Genomic DNA, 23,905 nt, shown 5'->3' with positions numbered 1-23,905 from the left:
CAGGCTGGAGTGCAGTGGCCGGATCTCAGCTCACTGCAAGCTCCGCCTCCCGGGTTCACGCCATTCTCCTGCCTCAGCCTCCCGAGTAGCTGGGACTACAGGCGCCCGCCAGGTCGCCCGGCTAGTTTTTTGTATTTTTAGTAGAGACGGGGTTTCACCATGTTAGCCAGGATGGTCTCGATCTCCTGACCTCGTGATCTGCCCGTCTCGGCCTCCCAAAGTGCTGGGATTACAGGCTTGAGCCACCGCGCCCGGCCCGTAACAGCATTCTTATACAGAAATGCAAAGGAAGGAGTGGGGTAGGGAATAGATACTATCCATACTACAGAAATGAAGCTTGATGTGCTAGAATCCTTAAATGACTGAATGCCCCCAAATAAAAAAACAAATGCCCCCAATTTCTAAAACTTTTCTGATTTTGAAGGTTAAACTGCATATGTTGTAAGAATTTTCCCAGAACCAGAATTCTGTACCCAGAAGTCATGTACAAAAAGAATTATGTATCAATGGACAAGTAAAATGTAAAACATTCACAAATGTAAATAAACCATTTTTTTTTAGAACGTGAAGCCAACGTATTGCTAAAGGAATAATAAAGAGAGATTATTTTTGAGACAGGAATTCTTTAAACCCTTCTATTTTGACTTACATAGAGAAATAAACATTATCAAAATCCAGAATGACACCTCTGATTCAGTAACAGAGGATCATGTAAAAACATTGATCTCTAGTCACAATAATAACCTCTTTGACACTCCGGTGTTATCCTTGTGGAAAACAGATTTTCTATGTTTATAACAAGCCTTCAAAGCAAGTATTCTAAATTGCTTCAAAGCAGTGTGTACCAGGACATGTGGCCTGGATGCCAAACCAAAGCCTATTGCAAAGATTTTAAACCACATGCTCTGAATTTACAGATGAGGCAAAAGTATCTGAGGAGTAGGGGGGTCTGGGTTCTAAACACCTTCCTAAACCTAACATAATTTTGGAGCTCCAGGAGACAACCTTTTCTTAAAAAAATCTGCAGTTGTTGAATATCTCATTTCCAATCCATTTCCTCGTTGGTTTGTTTTTTGTTTGTTTGTTTGTTTTTTGCAACACAGCCTCACTCTGCTGCCCAGACTGGAGTGCAGTGGAGTGATCTTGGCTCACTGCAACCTCCGCCTCCTGGGTTCAAGCGATTCTCCTGCCTCAGCCTCCCGAATAGCTGGGATTACAGGCGCCCACCACCACACCCAGCTAATGTTTGTATTTTTGGTAGAGAAGGGGTTTCACCATGTTGGCCAGGATGGTCTCAATCTCCTGACCTCGTGATCTGCCCACCTTGGCCTCTCAAAGCGCTGGGATTACAGGTGTAAGCCACCAGGCCTGGCCCATTTCCTCTTTTAACTAGAAAACTTTCAGTTTAAATCAATTTTTTATCCTGCCAATAAATGGAAGATACACTTTTCTATCAAAATAACAAATATCAGTCATTTTGCTTTCCAAATAAACTAGTTCAGAAAATTTGTTTATAAAATTAAACTTGGAGTAAAAGCTGTTGTGACTCAGAAAACAATACCCCAAAATGAAGGCCACAGAAGTGGCCGCAGAAGCAAAAATTTTTCTCTGACCTTCTGCTCTCCTGTCTCAGTACCATTCATCCTGGAGGCCAGCATAGAAACCAAAACCCCCTTTCCCCAAGGCTAGCCATAATACCTGAAATCATTAATCTACCTTTCCCTCCTGCTTTCCTTGGAAAAAACTGACCATAAAGAGATTATCTAGGCCAGGCGCAGTGGCTCATGCCTTTAATCCCAGCACTTTGGGAGGCTGAGGAGAGTGGATCACTTGAGGTCAGGAGTTTGAGACCAGTTTGGCCCACAGGGCGAAACTGCGTCTCTACTAAAAATACAAAACTTAGCCAGGTGTGGTGACAGGCGCCTGTAATCCTAGCTACTCGAGAGGCTGAGGCAGGAGAATCGCTTGAAACCGGGAGGCGGAGTGAACCGAGATAAAGTCGTTGCACTCCAGCCTGGGCTGCAGAATGCGATTTTGTCTCAAAGAACAAAAAGGAATTATCTGACCTATCTTGCTTGACTGTAGGTGATAAAACTCCCATTCCAGAGAGGGTCCTGCCCCATACCCAGAAGGAATGAATTACCTGAGAGGCCAAGAAGAATCTAGACAGATGGGGCTTGCTGGGTTTACCCACTCACTCAGTCTATTAGCATTAGGCCATACCATTTTGTGTAATCATATTTCTACATGGCTGTCCATACTGTGTTGAGCCTAAGCATAAAAATGAACAATTTATCCTGTATCTTTAGGTCTTCATTCTGAAGACTTCTGTGTATACATTCCTAAAATTTGTATGTATTTTGTCCAATTAATGTGCCTTTAGTGAGTTGATTTTTTCAGTGAACCTTCAGGGAGCAAAAGGTAAGTTTTCCCTTGGCCCCTACAAGGCATAGGGTCATATCCTTGTATTAATCTCTTTACCAGTTGGAGTGTCAGCTCTGTCATCAGTAAAATAAAATAATTATGTCTGCTCTATCATCCTGACAAAATCAAAACAAAATTTTAAATAAAAAAATGATAAAACAGAGTCATTTACTCCTTAATAAATGAAAAAAGTAAGCTTTTTGAAATCTTAAACCATTAGATAACATTTTTTCATGAAATTAATTTGCATTTTACAAATATATGTCATATATACCCTATATACTTACATCAGAAGTTATGATCTCACTCGTATGTGTGTAAATTTGTTTGTGTGTTCACATGGATGCCAACACCACTGGCATACTACTTTCAATGGCTCCACTCTAAGGATATTTAAGTTCATTCTGTAACCACCAAAACACATGTTCTTCAATTATTTCTGACAAAAAAATTACAGTACAACAGATTAAAGGAATGTAGGGGATGAGATTTATGTTGTAACTTCTTTTTGTTATTTGTTGCTGATATTATTTTATAATGAATTACAACTATGAAATATGAATAGATATGTATCTGATAGCATCTCATGAGAATTATTTTCCTTCACGTTCATTCATGTGTAACATTTTAGATGCTATGTACTTCACAAATTACATTAAGATTCACTTTTCTGTTAGTTTGCAGGAGGTTCATGTTGCCCTCCAGTATCCATGTGGGCTTATGCTGCTAATATTATTTATGCTTTTCCAATTCTATGACTTTCCATAAAAAATTACAATACACATGTTTGTTGTTATAGTTGCACATTTTTTTTAAAATGTCACAGCAGGGAAATGCTAACTTACTATAAACCATCTGAAGGGCTCTATGTTTGCTTTAGAAATGAACTTAGAAAGTAATTCAGGATCTTATCTCCTCAGGCATGATCTACTTGAATTACCTAGAAAAGTGAAAACCTGTACTGTGAAAATATTGCAGAGACTAATTTGTGAGAGAGCAGTATGTTTTGTGTCCCTAATTTCTAAAATCCATACAGATAAATAATTTCCACTGTCCAGAAGGTTTTAACTGATGAAACTGGCTATAGGTATTTTATACCAAATTATAATAAAAAGACAGATATTTGTGGCTTGAAGAAAGAAGATAAAAATGAGTGTCTAAGTAGTTAGAAATATGTAGCTATAACATATATGAGAAATACATATGAAATATATATCACCTATAACAGAAAACCTGAAGGCTGTACCATATATCCAGGCTTTAGTGGACTTCACGTGTATAGTTGTAAAATTTAAAAAAAAAAAAAAAAAAAAAAAAGACCATTACCATGAAACAAATAAAAAAGTCAATGTTACCAAATCAGGGGATCATATTATAATATTATCTTTTAAAAAATGTTTGCATTGGTAAAGAACTGTCATAAATATTTCATATAATATTGATGCACTAAATTTTCTAAGTAAATTAAAATCTCCAGGAGAACATTAATATGTAATAGTAAAATATACAGAGTTGTTCAGATGATCATTGGTGAAGGTTTGGGATCAAAGTGGCTCTAAATAATTCAACAACATCAATAATCTTAAGTGAAAAGGGTCCCTTCAGTTCAGTTATCATCTACTCACCATTTAACCCATAGACAGCTAGTCTCCTCCTTTTGTAACAACTATCTCTCCTTCTTGTCTTTTTATTGCTTTTGAAGTATATTTTCTTCTTTTTATATTACAGCATTCCTGTAGACTTATATTCTTTGCCAAGCATTACTTCCTCAATACACGAACGAGTCCAAGAAACAGCTCCAAATGTTTATTTTCAAAGATTGATAGTACTAATAGTTATGGGCACTAACATTTTTGGAAAGATCTCAAGTCTTTTTGAGGCAGAACACAAACACATATATATTTATATATTGAAATTAGCCTTTATGCATGAAAAAATAAACATACTTCACTTTTACTATTTGGAAATCCTAATTACAAAAAGATATGATTTATATATCTTTTTCTACACAAGTGATAAGGCAAACATCTAACTTTACAGAAGCTATTATCAATTAATGCATTTTTTCATATTAACAAATACTGTGAAAACAGTTATTTCCCAACAGTTTTTTTGAGACAGGGTATTCCCCTGTCACCCAGGCTGGAGTTCAGTGAGGCAATCACAGGTTCCTGCAGCCTTGAACTTTCAGACTCAAGCAATCTTCCCACCTTACCCTCCCAAGTAGCTGTGGCCACAGGAGTATGGCACCATATCCAGCTACTTATTTAATTTAATTTTTGGTAGAGACGAGGTCTCACCATGTTGCCCAGGCTGGGGTTGAACTTCTGGGCTTGAGCAATTCTCGTGCCTGGAGAATAATAAATAAACAATGAGGCAATATAAAGCTTATGATTGGTAGACAGATACAGTATTCAAGGAGGCAAATTTCATAATATGTTTTCAGCATAAGTTGAGCTCTGGCAGAGAGTGAAAAATAAAATCACAGTGCTACACAATAATAAATTTAACTATATAAAAAACCAAAGTTACTAGTGTGGCACAAGTAAAAATTCACTTTCATTTTTATAACTTATTAGCAAAAGGTTTGATTGTGAAGATTGCTCCATCTAAAGTCTCAGTATGTAAAATTTATATAGCACTCAGTTAGTTATATTCAAGTCTGATTACAAAAGGCTGGCATGATACGTTTTCTCATTTACAAGTATTTAAAAGTAGCTAAGGGGCAGAGCAAGATGGCAGAATGGAAGCATACACCGTTTGTCCCCTTCTGCTGGAACAGCACGTTTTAACAACTGTCTGCACACAGAAAAGCTCCATGACAAGAACCAAAAATCAGGTGAGCAATCAAAGTACCTGGTTTTAGTTTCATTTTGCAAAAAGAGGGCACTGAGGGGAGCAGGAGAAGCAGTCTTGAATCGCCATTGACACCCCTCCCCAGTCCCCTGCAGTGGTCATGAGGCACATAGAGTATCTGTGCACTTTAGAGAGGGAGACAGAGTGACTGAGAAACTTTACATCGAACTCAGTGCTGCCCCGTCACAGCAGAGAATTAAACCATGCTGGGCTCAGCCAGCACGCACACAAGGAGGAAGCATTTGGACCAGCCCTAGACAGAGGGGAATCACCCATCCCATGGGCTGGAACTTGGGTTTCATGGCAAACCTCACCACTGTGGGCCAAAGTGCTCTAGGGTCCTAGGTAAACTTGAAAGGAAACTTAGGACACAAAGACTGCAATTCCTAGTGCTAGGCTGGGCTTAGAGCCAGTGAACTTGGGTGGCATGTGACTAAGGAAGACACCACCTGGCACAGCTCAAGGAGTGCTTGTGCCATCGCTTCTCCAACCCCAGGCAGTGCAGCTTGTAGCAACAAAAGTGACTCCTTCCTTCTGCTAAAGGAGAGAAGAGTGAAAAAGAAAGAGGACTTGTCTTGCATCTTGGATACCAGCTCAGCCACAGTAGGATAAGGTACCGGGCAGAATTATGAGGTCCCCATTCCAGGCCATAGCTCCTAGATGACATTTCTCAACATATCCTGCTTCAAAAAGGACCACTGCCTTGAAGTGAAGAGCCCAGTCCTGGGAGGACTTATTACCTGCTGACTAAAGAATGCTTGGGCCCTGAAAAACCACCATTGATACCCAGGTGGTGTGCAGTGGGTCTTGGGCTCTGAGATGTGCTGGCTTCAGAAAAGACCCATCACATTCCCAGCTGTAGTGGCTATGGTGAAATACTTCTTCTTTTTAAGAAAAGCAGAGGGAAAAATAAAGGGGATTTTGTCTTGTACCCTAGTTTATCAGCTCAGTCACAGTGGGGTAGGGCAGCAATCAGGCCCTTGGAGTCCCTAAGTCCAGGCCTAGACTCTTCGACAGCATTTCTGGACCTGCTCTGGGCCAGATGGGAATACACGTCCCTGAAGGGTGAGTCCAGGCCTGGCAACATTCACCACAAGCTGAGGAAGATGCCTTGGGCTTTAAGTGAACATTGGTGATAGGCTGGAGAACCCCCGTGGACTAGTAGTGATGGGAGCCACAAGAGAGGATCTTCAGCCATAGTAAGAGGAGGGAAGAGTGGGAAGGACTTTGTATTGTGGTTTGAGTTCCAGCTTAGCCGCAGAAGAATAGAACATCAGGCAAATTGCTAAGGTTTTTGGCTCTAGTACTTGGCTCCCAGACAGCATCTCTGGACACTCCCAGGGCCCGAGGAACTCACTACACTGAAGGGAAAGGCCTTGAACAAGTCCCAGTACCATGCTGGCTTCAGGTCTGACCCAGCACAGTCCCAGTGACGGTGGTCACAGGGGTACTTGCATCATTACACACCCTGTCCCAGATGGCTCAGCACATAGAATGACACTCAATATGTTTGAGGGTAAGGGAAAAAAAAACAAGTCTCTGCCTGGTAAGTGAGATAATTCATTCAGGTCTTATCCAAGACCACCAAGGCATTACCTCTATGAGTCTGCAAAAACCACAACATTATTGGGCTTGGGGCCCAAGTCCCTTCAAATACCCAGAAGGCCTTCCCAAGAAGGACAGGCACAAACAAGCCCAGACTGTAAAGACTATAATAAATATCTACCTCTTTAATTACCAAACACTGAAGAACACCTATAAGTATCAACAACATCCAGGCAAACAGGACCTCATCAGATGAACTAAATAAGGCACCAGGGACCAGTCCTGGAGAAACAGAGATATATGACTTTTCAGAAAGAGAATTCAAAATGGCCATTTTGAGGAAACACAAAGAAATTCAAGAATAGCGAAGAGAAGGAATTCTGAGTTATATCAGATAAATTTAATAAGCAAATTGAAATACTTAAAAGGAATCAAACAGAAATGCTACACTTGAAAATGCAATTGACATGCTGAAGAATACTTCAAAGTCTGTTAACAGCAGAATTGATCAAACAGAAGAAAGAATTAGTGAAATAGAAGGCAAGCTATTTGAAAATACACAATCAGAGGAGACAAAAGAAAAAAGAATAAAAAATAATAAGCATGCTTACGGGATCTAGAAAATAGCTTCAAAAGAACACATCTAAGAGTTATTGTCGTTAAAGAGGAGGGAGAGAAAGAGACAGAGGCAAGGGGGATTCATAGGGATAATATCAGAGAACTTTCCAAACCTAGATAAAGATACCAACATTCAAACACAAGAAGGTATAGAACAGCAGGCAGACATAACTCAAAGAAGACTACTCTGAGACTTTTAATAATCAAACTTCCAAAGGTCAAGGATAAAGAAGGGATCCTAAAAGCAGCCAGAGCGGAAAAACCAAACCAAACCAAAACAAAAAAACCCAAATGACACAAAGCTCCAATACATCCGGCAGCAGTTTTCAGTGGGAACCTTACAGGCCAGGAGAGAGTGGCATGACATATTTAAAGTGCTGAAAGAAAAAAACTTTTACCCTAGGATAGTACATCCAGTGAAAATATCCTTTAAGCATGAAGGAGAAATAAAGGCCTTCCCAGGCAAACAAAAGCTGAGTGATTTCATCAAAACCAGACAGGCAATGCTAAAGGGAGTTCTTCAATCAGAAAGAAAAAAGATGTTAATGAGCAATAAGAAATCACCTGAAGGAAAAAACAAAACAAAACAAAACAAAAAAAAAAGAAAGAAAGAAAGAAACAAACAAAAACCTCACTGGTAACAGTCAGCCCACAGAAAAACACAGATTAGTATAGCACTGTAATTATAATGTATAAGCTTCTTTTGACTTAAGTAGAAGGACAAAATGATGAACCAATCAAAAATAATAACTAGAGCAACTTTTCAAGACATAAACAGTACAATAAGACACAAAGAGAAACAACAAAATGTTAAAAAGTGGGAGAATGAAGTTAAAGTGTAGAGTTTTTATTAGTTTCCTTTGTGTGAGTTTGGTTCTTTACACAATCAGTGTTAAGTTGTCATTAGTTTTAAATAGTGGGTTATAAAATAGTGTTTGTAAGCCTCGTGGTAACCTCATGAAAAACATGTAATGGATACATAGAAAATAAAAAGCAAGTGATTAAAGCATACAGCCAGAGAAAAATCTGGTTTTGACCTTGTAGACTCCTTAAAAGGGATTCCAAATTTCCATGAACCATGCTTTGAGTATGACTGCAATAAAGGGTTAATAGTTCCTGTTGGCAAAGGAGACCTAACACAATTCCCTTTAGCTTTCCCCATAAGCTAGAATGAAATATTTGAATCATTAAATAAAATTTTTAATTTTGAACAATGCATATGGTAACATACAACTTCTTTCAAAATTAAATGAATAGCAAGAAATACTTGAAAGTAATTTAGCAAACATTATCAAAATGTACTTCCAGAATTGAAAGAAGCTAAATATTAGAGAAGAAGAAATAAATAAATGCCTTCCATATAGGAAATTTGCTGTTTCTCCATATTCTTTACATTTGGGCCTTGGAAAACGTTACCTTCCTTCTCTCCTTTCTTTTCCTCTATATTTAAAAAGACATGCACACAGACAGTAATCCTTAAGTAACGTATTATATATTACAGGTTCTATGTCTTTCTTTCTTCTTATTACATAGAATATGGATTCAATGAAAAAGTTCCTAACATGAGGAATTGTTTCTGATCCGTTATAGTTAATAAGAGATATACAAGACAATATAATGGATCTGTCAAAGAAGTAAAAGAGAATACTTGAATGGAACAACTCATGTATATAAATGCAGTTATTGCAGAACACTTACTAGGCTATGTATACTCCAAAACTGCCACTGGCATTTCACCTCCTCATACTGTTGAAAAATTCTTAGCATCACCCCGAATGACTTCAGCAGAACGCAAGATCTTTTGTAAGCTATAAAATTACCTTCAGTGCTATTGATATAAACTGAAAACTAACTTTTCAGAAAGATGGGAAACAATTATTTCTCTATTTTTTTTTTTTTTAAGCAGCTTCATTCTGTCACTCGGGTTAAGTGCAGTGTTGTGATCACAGCTCACTGCAGCCTTAAGCTTCTGGGCTCAAGGCATCCTCTCACCTCAGCACCCCCGAGCAGCTGGGACCATAGGTGCACCCCACCAGGTCCAGCTAACTTTTTATTTTTTGTAGAGATGGTACATCCAGGCTGGACTTGAACTCCTGGAATCAAGCAATACTCCTGCCTCAGCCTTCCAAAGGGCTGTGATTACAGGTGTGAGCCACAGCACCCGGCCTTCTCTCTCTCTCTCTTTTCTGCATGTTCCTAATGTGACTGTAATATGTGAACACCCTGAGTCTAAAACAAAACTTAGATCACTCCTTTAAATAGAAAAAAAAAAAAAAATACGCCTACTTTGTACATTTGACACCTGTACTTGATAGAAAACTCAAAAGAAATAATTTTTAAATGTCTAGATTCATGATGTTTGATTCTAAGAGTATTCAAAATGCAGGCAATATATCTATTTCCATACCTCCAGAAATAACTGCCAATATTTCTTCTATATTGTCCCCACTGAAAAGCCCATTAAATTTAACTTGGTTTTAAATACTCATTTTTTCGCTTTAAAATAATACATTGAGGATAAACATATAGACAGAAAGTAGATTGGACATTGCACAGGATGGGGAAGGAGATTGGGATGAACAGTAATTGGCATGCAGAATCTTACTGTGATGACAAAAAAATTCTAAAACTGATTTATTGCAATGGTTGCAACACTTGCTAAGTTCACTAAAAACATCATTGCACAATTGAAATGAGTGAACTATATATAGGATATACAAATGCTTCAACAGATTTACATTAAAAATAAATCATTACATGAGAGGAGTCAGACAAAAAGTATTTAATATATGAAACCTTTTACTAAAATTACAAAGTGGGAAAAACTAATTTAGAGTTTTCGAAATCAGGATAGGGCAATCCTTGTAGGAAGAAATATGGCTGGTGCAGAGCACAAAGGGGAGCTTTCTAAGACGACGTTAATTTTCTGCCTTGTCTGTGATAGTTACACGGATGAGCTTGATTTGTGAAAATTCATTGAGGTGTACATCTATGATATATGGAATTTTCTGTAGATATATTATACATCAATAAAAAGTCCACAGCAGAACAGTAATAAACTTGTGAACAGATGATAAGCAAAAGATTACTAGAAAAAAGCTATGTCCTTGTGTTCTTTACTAGTGTTCTTCCACTTATATAGCTAGTATTACTTAGGTCTCTTCTGGTTCCACTAATGCTGCCATCTTTCAAGAAGCAGCTCTAAGATTTCCTCTCCAGTGAAATGCGCTCTTATATCATTTAGCTGAAAGAGCCTTCCTCCTTTAATCTCTTCAATACATATAAATGAGATAAAAAGTAAAATGTTGAGTAAATGATATAGTTGAGTTTTCTCATCTGCCAAAAAATACATAGTTTTATGGGGAGAAAACACAACTAACTTATTAATCCATCAAACCCCAAAGTAACTGTCATGGTAAACTGAACGTTGTAAACTTTCAAGTAAGTGCTGGTTAACAACGGAAATATTTCCATTAATAGTTAAGAATAACATGAAACCTAAGCTGAATGCCAAATGTAAAATTTCTAGTTATCCAGTTGCTGAACTGTCATTTTCATATTTAGATTTCCAAAATTATGTGTAATATTTTTTAAAAAACTCTCTAAAATATATAAAATAAAACAAAAGAAATAGAAACCATTCAAATAATAGAGTTAAAAAAGCTTTTAAGTGGCATAACAAAATTAGAGAGCATATTTATTTATTAATTTATATATACAAAGTTGGTTTTAGGTAAAATCAACAGACAGTCTCCCTTCTAGAAGCCCACAATTTGCTTTAGACAAGGCAGCTGTATGATAATATAGGTTTGTTAATGTTTAGATGAGATTAAAGAGGGATGTAGATGATAATAATTGAGTAAAAGTATAAGTTTCTGAGAAGGACAAATAAATCTGTTGTGATATTTTAACAAGTTATCGAGTAAGATAATGAAACAGAGGTAAAGCATGGACTATTATTGGTGGGTGGTGGACAGAATGGCATGAGAGCACACGTGATTGGAGAACATGAAATCTGGAAAGCAATGAAGAAAGTGGCTTCTCTAGAGCATATATCAGATTACATAGCTCCACTGAAGAAAAATATGGAAATCAAGAGTTACAGCCTTTCAATTTAACTTCCAAATTTTTCACACCTAGCTTTAATTTACACGTCAGTATGCAGTTTAATTTATGCCTTTGTTCAATGTATATTCAAACATCTGCCTCAATGACATTTCATGTTGCTCCTTGCCTGAGGCATCTGTCTACTGCATCAAGCTGAAGCAAGTTATGGGCTTTTTTAACAAGGTTATACAAGAATACAGTGATAATAATGCTGTTTATGCTGAGTAATAATCCTTCATAAGACACGCTTAGAAATGTTTAGACTCTGATACAGTCACTTTCTAGAAGTTTAAGCAAAAGAAAAGAATTAAGATACCTTTTAAAAAAACATGTTTTCCATTATGATTTCAGTTTAAATGCTTTAATCTATTTAAACTGTTTATACCATTAGTATGATGTCCATATCATAAGTAGTAATTATTAGCACTATTTAACATGCTGTGGTTGGCATAATAGTGTAACTAAGTTCATTATAAAGCAGCTTAAATGACCATGACCATCGCGTCTCTTGGGAGCTTACAAAATAGAACCTGATTTCTTTTCTCAGAGAGTCAAAAACATTTACTTTGGACAAGTCTAAATGTAGTACATTTAATAGTTAAAAGGCAAGTGAGAAACTTGCTTCCATGGAGAATTAACCACAGTTATTTCAGCTAACTGACAACTCATATTTGTGAAACCACCAGGAGGGCTTACACAAATGATTTACAAATGATTTACACAAATGATTTACGGTGCTTAAAGTATTTTTACTCTACAGATTTGTCACTTAGTGTACGCATCCCATATAGTTCAGTGGCTCTAAAGGATCCATTATAACTACTTTTTTGAAATAGTTATAAGATTAAAGGCTTATTTTTGGAGCCGTTAATAATATCAATGAAAGGATTAAAACAATTTCAGTGAAAATCATACAGAGATGAAAGAGCTAATGCTTCTATTACATTTTAAGTGACAAATGAATCAGAGAAAGGCAGAATTTCCTTCTCAACCCACATTCCAAATGAATTCTACAGAATCTTACATTTGATTAACTAAAACAAATAAACATAACAATTTAGTCCTAGTGCCCACTGAATAGTACTCATAGAAAACCACTCCTGAAATGCCATTAAAATACCTACAGACAATGAAATAATTAGAAGTCTTTCAGGCATAGCATTTAATATAGTTGGAGATACGTATATCAAACATGTAACAATGATAGAGGCACACAAGAACAACAAGATGCAACCAAACTTTTATCAAATGAAATCTCTAATTTTAATATCTTATTTCTTATTAATGCTCACCTTAGTATGAGCCATCATTTTAGTAATAGACAAATAAAAGCCCTCAGATTTGCCCAGATTTCATTATCCTTCAAGTACACCTCAGATGCCTTAATCATCAAAAACTTGACATATTATAATTTGTATTAATAGTTTATACAACAGTAATTTATAAAAATAAGATATTGACTATGAATGTATTAATTACACACAAAAATACTTGCCAGAATTTTGAATATGAAGAAGACAAAAGGTGAAAAATAAGGAAGGCTTTCTTCAGTACAAGAGAAAGAAACCTTGAAATCTACTGTTTCTGCCTTTGGACTTCAACTTGTTTAGTTTTATCTAAAATATAGTTTTCCCTATATTTTAAAAGTCCTTAAATAATAGAAGGAAAAGAAATAACTGAATAGCTGTAGGCTTATAGTAAATGAATGACTTTATCTCTGATTTCTGAGAAAGCATGGTAATAGTGAACAAATATCTAAGAGATATGTAATATATAGCTAACTTATCAAGAAATTTTAACATAATTTAAGCTTATATAATATGCATTCCTATTGACCAGTCTTTTAGAATCAAAATATTTTCTTACCCACTGATATTATATATTTATATCTATTTATGTTAATATGCCCATATTTAGATTGCTCAAATATTTAATTTCATATGCTGAATAGTAAAAGAATACTTTTAAAATTATTTTCCATGGCCAACTAATCCTTAATCAATACTCTTACTATATTTTGATTAATGATTATAAAATTATCTATTAATTTTACTTCTTTTTTTCCCTACATTGTTAGAAAGTTATTGTTAGCAGTAAAATAATTTTTCTGCCATATTTGGAGAAAATCCTATTTCTGCAAATTGTGAAAAATACATTTCTTCTCTCATGTAATGAACTCAGTTCTAGAGAACACTATCAAAATAACAGCATGCAATGTCTTGCAGACCATGAAATGTAATAGATAATCCAGTAAATTGTAATACTTTCCAAATGCTGCTTGCAATTAGCATTTTGGTGATATAGGGAATAGTCAGATATGGAAAACTATTTCAAAATATCCTAAAATACATAACACTGTTTATGTTCTTATGTTCAATATGTAACACAGATGCATGTTGAAGGTTTATATTATGCACAAAGAAAAGAATATTAGACGTATCATACCTTTGAGACATAATCTTATAGGCATCTGGCAGATAACATCGGATATTCTCCATCTGAGCAGGGTCAGAGTCACAAATTTTGTCATCAGTCCTGCCGTAGTTCGCACTTTCTATCATGATGACGTCTGTACCCGGACAACGGAGCTCTATAGGATAGCTCTCACAGGATAGCTCTCTGCGGACCACAGCCATCGGAATTGGGGCACGGCTGAAAGCTGCCAAAAGGAGGAAGAAGAAAAGAGATGCCATTCTTACCACATACAAAGGAAGATTACATGTGTTTGCTTTTCCAGTGTTTGGGGTAAATCAATACCAAGATACAAAGCAGTTAAGATTCATAATTTTAATTAAACTAGAATATTTTTCTATTCAGTAACTTTATAAATATGTTTATTCTATTTCAACAAAACAGTTCTTAAAATCTTTATCACATTTGTTTTCTTATAAATGGAAAAAGGTACTGTCGATTTTGTATTAAACTCTTGGCCTGGTGTGTCAGATTAAAACTAGATAGAGATATCATCCAGTTTATACAGTCAGATATTCAGATAAACCTTGCAAGTGTTCCTTTCTTCTTTTTAATAACAAAATCATCATTGAAAATTGCACTATCGTTGACTTTAAATACACTTAATCTATTTCAATTTTACAACATACTTCCATTGTTTGAGGCAATACTTCATGATTTCACTGTAGAACTAATGCATGCTATTTAAGAAAATGGAGATTCGTTTGGAGGAGAAGTTATATTTTCCTTTAGCTCCTCCCCATACTCTTCCCCCAAAGTCAACAGCTAACTAGTTACCCATGTGGAGACCTCCAAATTATAATTTTCTTCACAGAAACAGACATGTGTGTGTTCTCCCACTCCTCTTTTCATTTTACTCTAGTAATTTTACTCAGGTAGTATCACACTATACACATTGTTTGATATTTTGTATTATTTTATTTATAAATATAATGATATATGATGGAAATCTTTCCATATCTGGATATTTTTTCCTTCATTTTAATGGCTATATCTCATAAAATATAAATTATTTAACTGGTCCTATGTTCATGGACACTTGGAAAGGTCTTGGTGTTTTTGTGTCATAATACTGCAAGGAAGCCTAAACCTATCTGTGCACCTATATATTTGAGAAATATATAGTAATTATATACTTGAGTAATATATTTGAGAAAACCTAATTATCCAAATACATTTTATGGTATATTTCTAAAAAATGAGATCGATGGATCAAGAGGGCAATACATTTCAAATCTGGCAAATATCAATAGATTTCAAATAAACTTGAAAACGTATACTTTCTATCAACAATACTTTCTTTTTCAAAACTAAATATTATCAATTCCTTTAAGTTTTGTCAATTTGATAAAGAATGGTATAATATCTTTAACTTGTACTACTTTACTTGTACTGTGGAATGTATTTTCATATATTTATTGACCTTTAATATTGCTTTTATTCGTAAATGGTTGCTTACATTTATGTAAAGTTTACTGTTATAAAAGTTTTTTGTAAAAAAAAAAATAAACATTTGTCCTTTACATTTATGAGAAATACACTTTTTCTAGCTTGATGTTTAATTTTAGATGTTTGCTGGACATCTATATTTAAGTTTTATATAGAAAAATGTCTGCCTTTTCCTGTCAAGTTTAACAGTTTCCCTCTCCAAGATTGTGAACATAATCACTGCATTATTGGGAAAGAGTCAAATGTTAAGTTATAATAACTCAACAAATCTTCTTTTATAAGCATGTAATTAAAATTTTAAATGAAGTGTTTACTAACTGTCAAATAAGTTGATTTCCACATTAAGAGAATCAGTTATAGAGAAATATGTGATAGCTTAAATTTGCATTTATAGTTGATTAAATCACTAATGTGCACATGCACAAAAGACATGTATTTAAATAAATATATGCTTATCTTCTTGTGGCTTTTCTATGAAGCATGAAATGTGAAAAGAAGGGAGGAGAGAGGCAGGGAGGTGAGAAATAGAGGGGCAAAGAAAAACATATAACTATAAATATTTTCACTTAAAGTTTAGAGAAAATATTGATTGGGTTTGTGAAATATACCCATAATTTAAAAGTTGAGAGTGATGTAGGTTTTCACTTCATTTGTATGATATTTTTGAAAAAGTATGACTGTACCATAGTCCCTAGGCAAAACTTCTTAACAGGTTAACAGGTCACTTGACGTTCTTCAAGTTGCACTGCACAGTTAATTCCATTCTGGTTGGTGTTCAACATTTTCTCTCCCTCTCTCTCTCTCTCTCTCCCTCTCTCTCGTGTGCACACACATACACACCCACAGAAGAATCTAGAATATCCACAGCATTGACTGAAGAGAGTTAGCACAATTAAAGATTGGTTGTAATGTTATTTTTAAAGTTTGTTGTTGTGTCAACACTTGGCAAGGTACTCTCACAATAGACACTAAATTTCTGATACGTGCATTTCTATTGTCCCTAAATTAAAATTCTTTGTTTGTCACTCAGAAATTGGATGCTTATTTAAATCTGAAGTCCTTTTCAATACTGAGATTCTATTTTCATGGATATAGACATTTTCAATAGTGTATTTAAAGTCTTATATAATAGAATCATTGAATTAAAAAAAGGACTTTGGTAAATTTAAATGGAATCATAGAGGTGTTTTGTTTTTGTTTTCACAAAAGTCCTTAATATCAGAATTCTCAGAATATTTTAGAGTAAAGTTTTACACATTTATTAAGAGACAAATTGTTTCCTTTTATAATCATTTTATAAAAAATCACATTGAAACTGCTTCCAAACATTGAATTCATCTAGCTCTAGTATGTTGACTAAACTAGTCAATTAAGTTGGTTTTTTTGAACAACAACAAAAAAAAAAGGTTAATGTAACAATAAAACAACAAATTAGCAAAAAGCATTTGTTTCACTAAGTGGAGAATTTGATTTATAAACTCATGGGTCAGTTTTGTCAAAACAATGACATAGCTTTAATCTGGATCTTCACTGTTAAAAATATGATTTAGTACCAGACACTAGACAGTTGCAAAGTCAATTAAAATGTCGAGGCCCAAATTTTCCATGTATCTTTTGGACTTGTAAGAATATTCAACAGTTATGGATATGGCAATTTTTATGGAGAACCAGAGTTTATTTGTGTATGCTTTCTTCCACTGAACATATAATTGCATTTATATCATCAGTAACCCAGTGACAAATTGCATTCCATAAATGATGCGTGCTTTGTTTAAGGGAATTTGTTAATGGGAATGTATTGCTGGAAACTACTCTATAAGATTATCTAATTAGCTATTTAAATTACTTTTAATTATTTTACTGTTTTAATAATAACCAAACTCCAAAGGAAAAAAAAATGATTTTTGTAAAGAAAAGGTTTCTGCCATTCAGTTATCATGCTACTAATGGAAAGACGTGGTTAGAAGAGGAAAACACTAAAACATGGAAAACTCCAACAATTCAAATGCAGAGTAATCAGTCAAATAGTCTACTGCATGTTGTGCCAGGTTAACATTGCATTGGGCATTGTGGACTGGCGCATAACGTAATAATTTGGAGCAAAGAAGGCATATACATACCTTCTTATGCTCCTTCCCATTTTTATTCCACGAAGTAATCTGTTATATCAAAGATTACAGTGTCATATATTAGGTGTGTAATAAATATCTGCTGAATAAATTGGAAAAGGTTTAGATGTGAAATCTAGAAACCCTCCTCTAGGATGCCACACTTTGGAACTACTCACTGACCATAGGACTGACTAAAGGAACATGAACTAATTAAACTTCTCTGATAAAGATGCCAGAACCTCAGAAAGTTTCCAAATTTCATATCAGACATACAGCTAGTGAAAAGTTCTTTGGATCATTATTAACTGTGAGGAAAGCACATAAAAAATAAATATCAAATAATAAAAGAAATAGCTCCCTATTCTTGCTCACTTGTTTTCCACAGACATTAATCTGATTTTTCACTTCTTTTCTGAGATTTTAGCCACTTCATTACTGAAACCTCTTGTTGTTCTGTTTCCTTCTCCTTGGGCTCTCTCCCTTACTGATAAACCTATTTGCTGCTTTTTGACTCAATATGCTATAAGTCCTTGATGAACTTGTGTGTGATAACTAAAGATACCAGACTAAGAATAGGAAGTCCGGAGGCTAGAAGTAGGCGACCAATCAAGAGTCAGGTGATTCCTCTTGGTCTCCAAGGACTGGGGTCAGAGACTTGCCAAGGTAATCCTAGGTTATAAACAGGGGGCTTTCAAAGAAGGGAATATTACTTCAGACATGCAATTATGGTACAAAACATATCAACAAGTAAAAGACTAAACACAGTCTAAGAGGCAAGTAGCCAATTAATTGGTTGAGGTTATAACAAATATAATTAATTTAGTTGAAATACGTTAAATTTAAGGTGTTAGGATACCTGCAAATGGTTAATAATCAGTTAGATGCATGAGTCTAGAATTCAGGAGTAGAATATAGGCTAGAACCGTGTTAATATATAAAGTAGCTAAGTGAGTGTCTATAGAGTAAGAGAAAAGGGATGAACAAAGAAGTTAAAATATCAGTGGTCACTGACGACTTGAAGAAGGTGCTCCTTAGTCATGGGAGAAATATAGAGAAGGTCATTTCATATATGTTCAAGGAAGATTTTTACTGTATGGACTAAATCACCTGCCACTGCACTGGGGGAAGGGAATGTAAATAATACATGATAGATAAATCAAGCATTTTCTGTCTCTCCCTGGGCCAAGTGTTCAAATGTCCTAGTCAAATCTGTTTTTTTTTTTTTTTTTTTTTTCTTTTTTTTTTTTTTCCCTCATGCACTGCTCTACACTGAGTGATCCACTCCAAAAAATGAGGGTTACACAACACATTCAAGGGGTAGACTGGAACAGAAAATATCGGGTACATATACACCACAGAATACTATGCAATCATGAAAAAGGAAATGGAGGATCATGCCTTTTCAAAGCCACCATGACATGGAGCTCGAAGGCATCGATCCCAGCAAACTAACGAAGGAACAGAAAACCAAGCACCACATGTGTATCACTTATAATAGGAACTGAACATGAGAACACATGGGGACAGGGAGGGGAACAACACATACTGGGCCTGGGGGCAGGGCGGGGGAAGGAGAAGCACCAGGATAAATAGCTAAAGCATGCATGTCGAATACCTAGGTGATGGGTGATAGGTGGCAGCAAACACAATGGCACCACTTACGTATGTAACAAACTGTGCAACGTGTCCTGCACATGTATCTCAGAACTTTAAATTAAATTAAATTAAATTAAACTAAAAGAAAAAATAGCCGGGCAAGGTGATGGGTGCCTGTAGTCCCAGCTACTCGGGAGGCTGAGGCAGGAGAATGGCGTAAACCCCGGAGGTGGAGGCGGAGCTTGCAGTGAGCTGAGATCCGGCCACTGCACTCCAGCCTGGGCGACAGAGCCAGACTCTGTCTCAAAAAAAAAAAAAAAAAAAAAAAAAAAAAAAAATTAAAAGAAAAAAGAATAAGGGCTACAGCCTAATCTCCATATAGCAGAGATGAAAATCTTCAGACTGCCCTATTTGTCTGCTACAATTATAAAAGCATCAGCAAAATGGCTTATATTTTTATTTATTTTCCATTTCCTTCCCTTCATATTTTGTTTACTGCAAATCCTGTGTATTAAAAACAAGACAAGAAATCTATCAAATAATTTTTTACAAAAGAATCAATAAGAAATGCAAATTAGAAGACTATTTTGTAGTAATAAAGATAAGCAAAGACGGTTGTTTTAAATGGGTAATGACAAAGAATGTATTTGATCAACATTTAGGAACAAAGAATTATATGATTTGATGACAGACTGAACATGAAAGGTAAGGGAGAGAGTGACAAGAATGGCTCTCAGGTTTCTGACATAAGCAAATGGTTAGATTTTAGTGTCATGAACAAAATTTGGTAGGAAGTTAAATATACAAGTCTATGAATCAGAATAGTGATTTTCATCAATCTGACAGTTAAAAGGTAGTGCTTAAAAATCACAGCAGTAGATAAGCTAACCTAGGGAGGGAGTGCAGATATTTCAAGAGGTCAAAGTGAGTCAGGATAGGCAATCAAGGAAGTGACCATGTCCTGGAGATGCATCAACTGTGGCCCTTTAAGAGCAATTCTTTCAGTACTCACATTGCAGTCAAGCTCATTCAAGAAGAGCTATCTCTAGGAGGGAATTGTCCCATGGAGGACATGCACATTTTGATTTTACCTGTCCTCAAAGTTACTCTTTGCTGATTATAATAGTGAAAAACACACCCCTGGATGGAGATTTAAGATGCTAATGAGACATGTGATGTATGAACAAGCATGTACAGCTACTGTGCATGTGCACCCAGAGGACCACTCAGAACATGCTTACTAGTAACACCTCTTCCCACCTTCTCATGAATAATCATGTAAGATGACTCCCATAAAGGGAGTTTTCCCAGTAACACTGGCTGTCTCATCCTTATGAGCAGCCCTCTCTGAATCATCTCTCAGGATGTACTGTCTATTCTGCACCTAACTTTCAAAATATTCTTTCTTCTTTGCCATAAATTGTTCCATGCTGCATCTCCATTGCTGTGTGTCTCTTATTTAAATTCTTTAAACTAAGAAGGTAAGAACCAAACTTTCACAACAGCCATCAATACATGTGGCAGTTTTAAAATGTGTTCACAGTTCTTTGATACTCTTCCAGTATTCTTCCCTTTCCTTTAGAATGTGGATGTACTGAGTGAATCGCTTCTAAAGGACTTAGTGTGGTATAAATGAGTATATGATTTCAGAGAGTAGTTCATTAAAAACACACTGCCACTTCAGTCTTCCTTGGGTCCCTTGTTTTGTGCAAAGCCAACTTTCATATCTTGAGAGGACTCAAGCAGTCCTATGGAGAGGTCCAGGGAGCAAAGAACTGAGGCCCCCAGGATAAACTTGGGAGGCACATGAGAGAGGCACCTTGGAGGCTGATCTTCCATCCACCAGAAAGCCTTCCTTCAGGCAAATGCAACCCCACGAGACACCCAGGCTATACCCAATTAGTTAAACTACTCCTGGACTCCTAACATACAGAAACTGTGGAAGATAATAAATGTTTATTGTTTTAAGCCACAGAGTTTTTCGCTATACAATACAGTCCAGAACCAAGCCTGAAGGAATGTTTAAAGAACTGACACTGAAACTGTTAGATAGATATTGAAAAATTACCAAATCAATGAAAGAAAAAATATTATGAATGATCATACAAATAGTCTAGTATTACCATCCTTTTGCTTAAACAGCATTTAGGCTATTAGTATTTTTATGGAAACAGTGCTGAATTACTAATAGGTGCTAAAAACGATTTTCCCCTCTTATGATCTCACTGANAAAAATAAAAATGAAACAGATTTGATTCCTCTGAGGAAGAAGTTAATTAAACTATTTGTAAGTCAAGGCTAATGATTCTAAAAGAGTTTCTTAATTATAGATACGAACACTTACACATCTAAAAGTGGACATGATTCTACCTATTGGCATGCCTTTGAAAACATATCATTACTTAAATGCTGCCAAAAGTAAATACTATCAATTTTAAGTTTCAGCCGAGCCTTTGACATAATTTTCTTATATACATGTATTTTCTCTGTGTCATTTTACATGCCAACACATTTATCTAAGTTTTAAGAAATGTGCTCTGAAAAATCTAATCCAAAACACTTGGCAGCAAAAACAACACTGGTAACCAAAAGAAATAACCCATCATCTACTCTCTTTAAAAGTACATATTGCTATCAGTAAGCTTCTAATACACTGAATTCTAACAATTCTCTTTCAAAAAAGAATACATATAATTTAAATGGCATTTTAGCATTTAACTAAGTGTAACAAAGTGACAATTAAAACTGACACCCTGAAAGAATAACCAAAGACAATTATGTTCTGAGGTCAAAAGAAAAGCGTGAAATTCAGATGTTTTAATATAAAGTTTCTGAACTTATAGAAAAAAAGTTCTAATGAGTGTTACATCATAAAACAATTAAGCAGCTATTCTTTTGACTTGTGGAGCTTCATCATGAACCTCATCCTTTTTGAGGGCACTTACACAAAGCTGTGACCTTCAAATGAAATTGTCTATGTGAAGACTGCCTAAAAAAGCAGCAAGTGTTTGAATACATGCATTCCATATCTACTTACTATAGCATTTCAACATTTAATAAAAATCACTTTCCACATTGTCTTCCAATTCATGAGGAATAACATTTCTAAAACTTTATCAAATTTCACATATCACAATTTTCCCATTCTTCTAAATGTCAAAAATTCCAAACCAGCTGTTCAACATGTTCTTAAGAGTAAGAACTATAATTTCAAGATAAACAAGGATCCACTGAAAAGAATTATTTAGTTCAAAAGAAATTTCTTAAAATATTCCAATTTAATTCTAAATGCATATTGATCCCTTACAACATGGATGCTGGGAGTTATTACACATAAGACATGGGTGTCTTCTAAAGTCTCTCTTCACATTAGGTGTTATCTCAGGCCTAGGAGTGGTCTTATATGGGATGGAGTTCCAAGAGTCTAGTGGAAGCTTCAGAGTTAACACGTGAAATAAAGGAAATGATAAAACTTCACGTATGTGTAGCAAGCTCCCAAAGGCAAGGGATGTTACTCATGATTAACAAGACCAGAAGGGGGAAAGTTCAGAGCAGGAGAGAAGAGATAGGTTCATGACCCAGAACATGGATACTATGAATCTTTCTGTCTCCATGGGACTCTAGAAGCTTGTAGCTGGAGAAAGAATGAATACATGCCTATGCAAAGCTTAAAGCATTATAAAACAGAATGATGTGGAACAGATAAAAAGTAAGAATTTCAGAGAAATCAAATAAACATGTGTTAGTGTGCTTAAAAAAGATTTCTTGAAGGAAGAAGATTTGAGTTGTCCTTTAAAGATGAAACAATATGTGTGGATATTGGAGAGGGGATAGTAAAATACTTCAGGCAAAAAATGTGAGCAGAGAAAGGTGTATTTATAAAGGAAGTAGGAACAGAACTGAACAGTGGTAAAATCAGAGAAAGCCTTAAAGTTAGACACAGAATATAGTTCAAATTAGTTAAAGTGATAGAACATTATGATATAATACAATGACATAATAAAAAGATTTATCAAATTAATCTTAAAAATTATTAGACAATAGATTATTCAAACAGATTAGGGTTGTAGGAAAGAGAGTGTGGGTATTAATGAGGAAGATACTGGAATGAGTTATTCAGGGCAATATGACAATGATAATCGGTAACATTTATCAAGTGTTTTTCATGCACTGGTGCTTTAAAAGTATCACTTTATTTCAAATTCCCAAAGATAACTGTTTAGAAAATTATCACCCCATTTACCAAATTGTGGCTTAGACAAAGATAGGAAGAATGGAAGGCATGAACTAGAAAATCATAGAGACAAGATGCAATAACTCTCCTTGGGTGTCACACACAGAGAAAAGAGGAAAGGGAAATTCTTTTAGGAAATATGTAAGGTGGTACAAGAATATCGCACTAATAATCAGTGGTATAATCTTTATGGATTCCCATTTCATTAGTGAAGTGAAATCTAATTCCTGAATATGAAATGTAAGTTAAACATTCTATTCCATTTATTGTGCCTGGCAGGAACTTTTTTTCTTAGCAGCACAACACATAATATAATTTTAAGAATTATTTCCTAACTCTAATATTATACTATAAAATTTAGTATGAATCTTTGTATAAAAATCTACTGTAGTAAAATAGAAAATATTACTTCAATTTTAAAATGTGACATTCACTGTCAAATTTGGTCACTACACTTTTTTTTTTTTTTTTTTTTTTTTTTTTTTTTTTTTTT

At 35.2% G+C, this 23,905-nt stretch overlaps 1 protein-coding gene across 1 annotated transcript in view; it reads right to left on the bottom strand.

The window, feature by feature from the left end:
* The window catches only part of LOC108542668 (adhesion G protein-coupled receptor L3-like), a 405,430-nt gene that overhangs the window by 150,097 nt on the left and 231,428 nt on the right, over positions 1 to 23,905 (bottom strand). Inside the window, exon 6 of the mRNA XM_017892773.1 lies at positions 13,996 to 14,209. Coding sequence (XP_017748262.1) covers positions 13,996 to 14,209 — 214 coding nt within the window. The remainder of the gene's footprint in view (positions 1 to 13,995; positions 14,210 to 23,905) is intronic.

Source organism: Rhinopithecus bieti, unplaced genomic scaffold, assembly GCF_001698545.2.
Source record: "Rhinopithecus bieti isolate Rb0 unplaced genomic scaffold, ASM169854v2 scaffold_20169, whole genome shotgun sequence".
Taxonomy (NCBI): Eukaryota; Metazoa; Chordata; class Mammalia; order Primates; family Cercopithecidae; genus Rhinopithecus; species Rhinopithecus bieti.
This window is presented reverse-complemented; position numbering and strand designations above follow the sequence as displayed.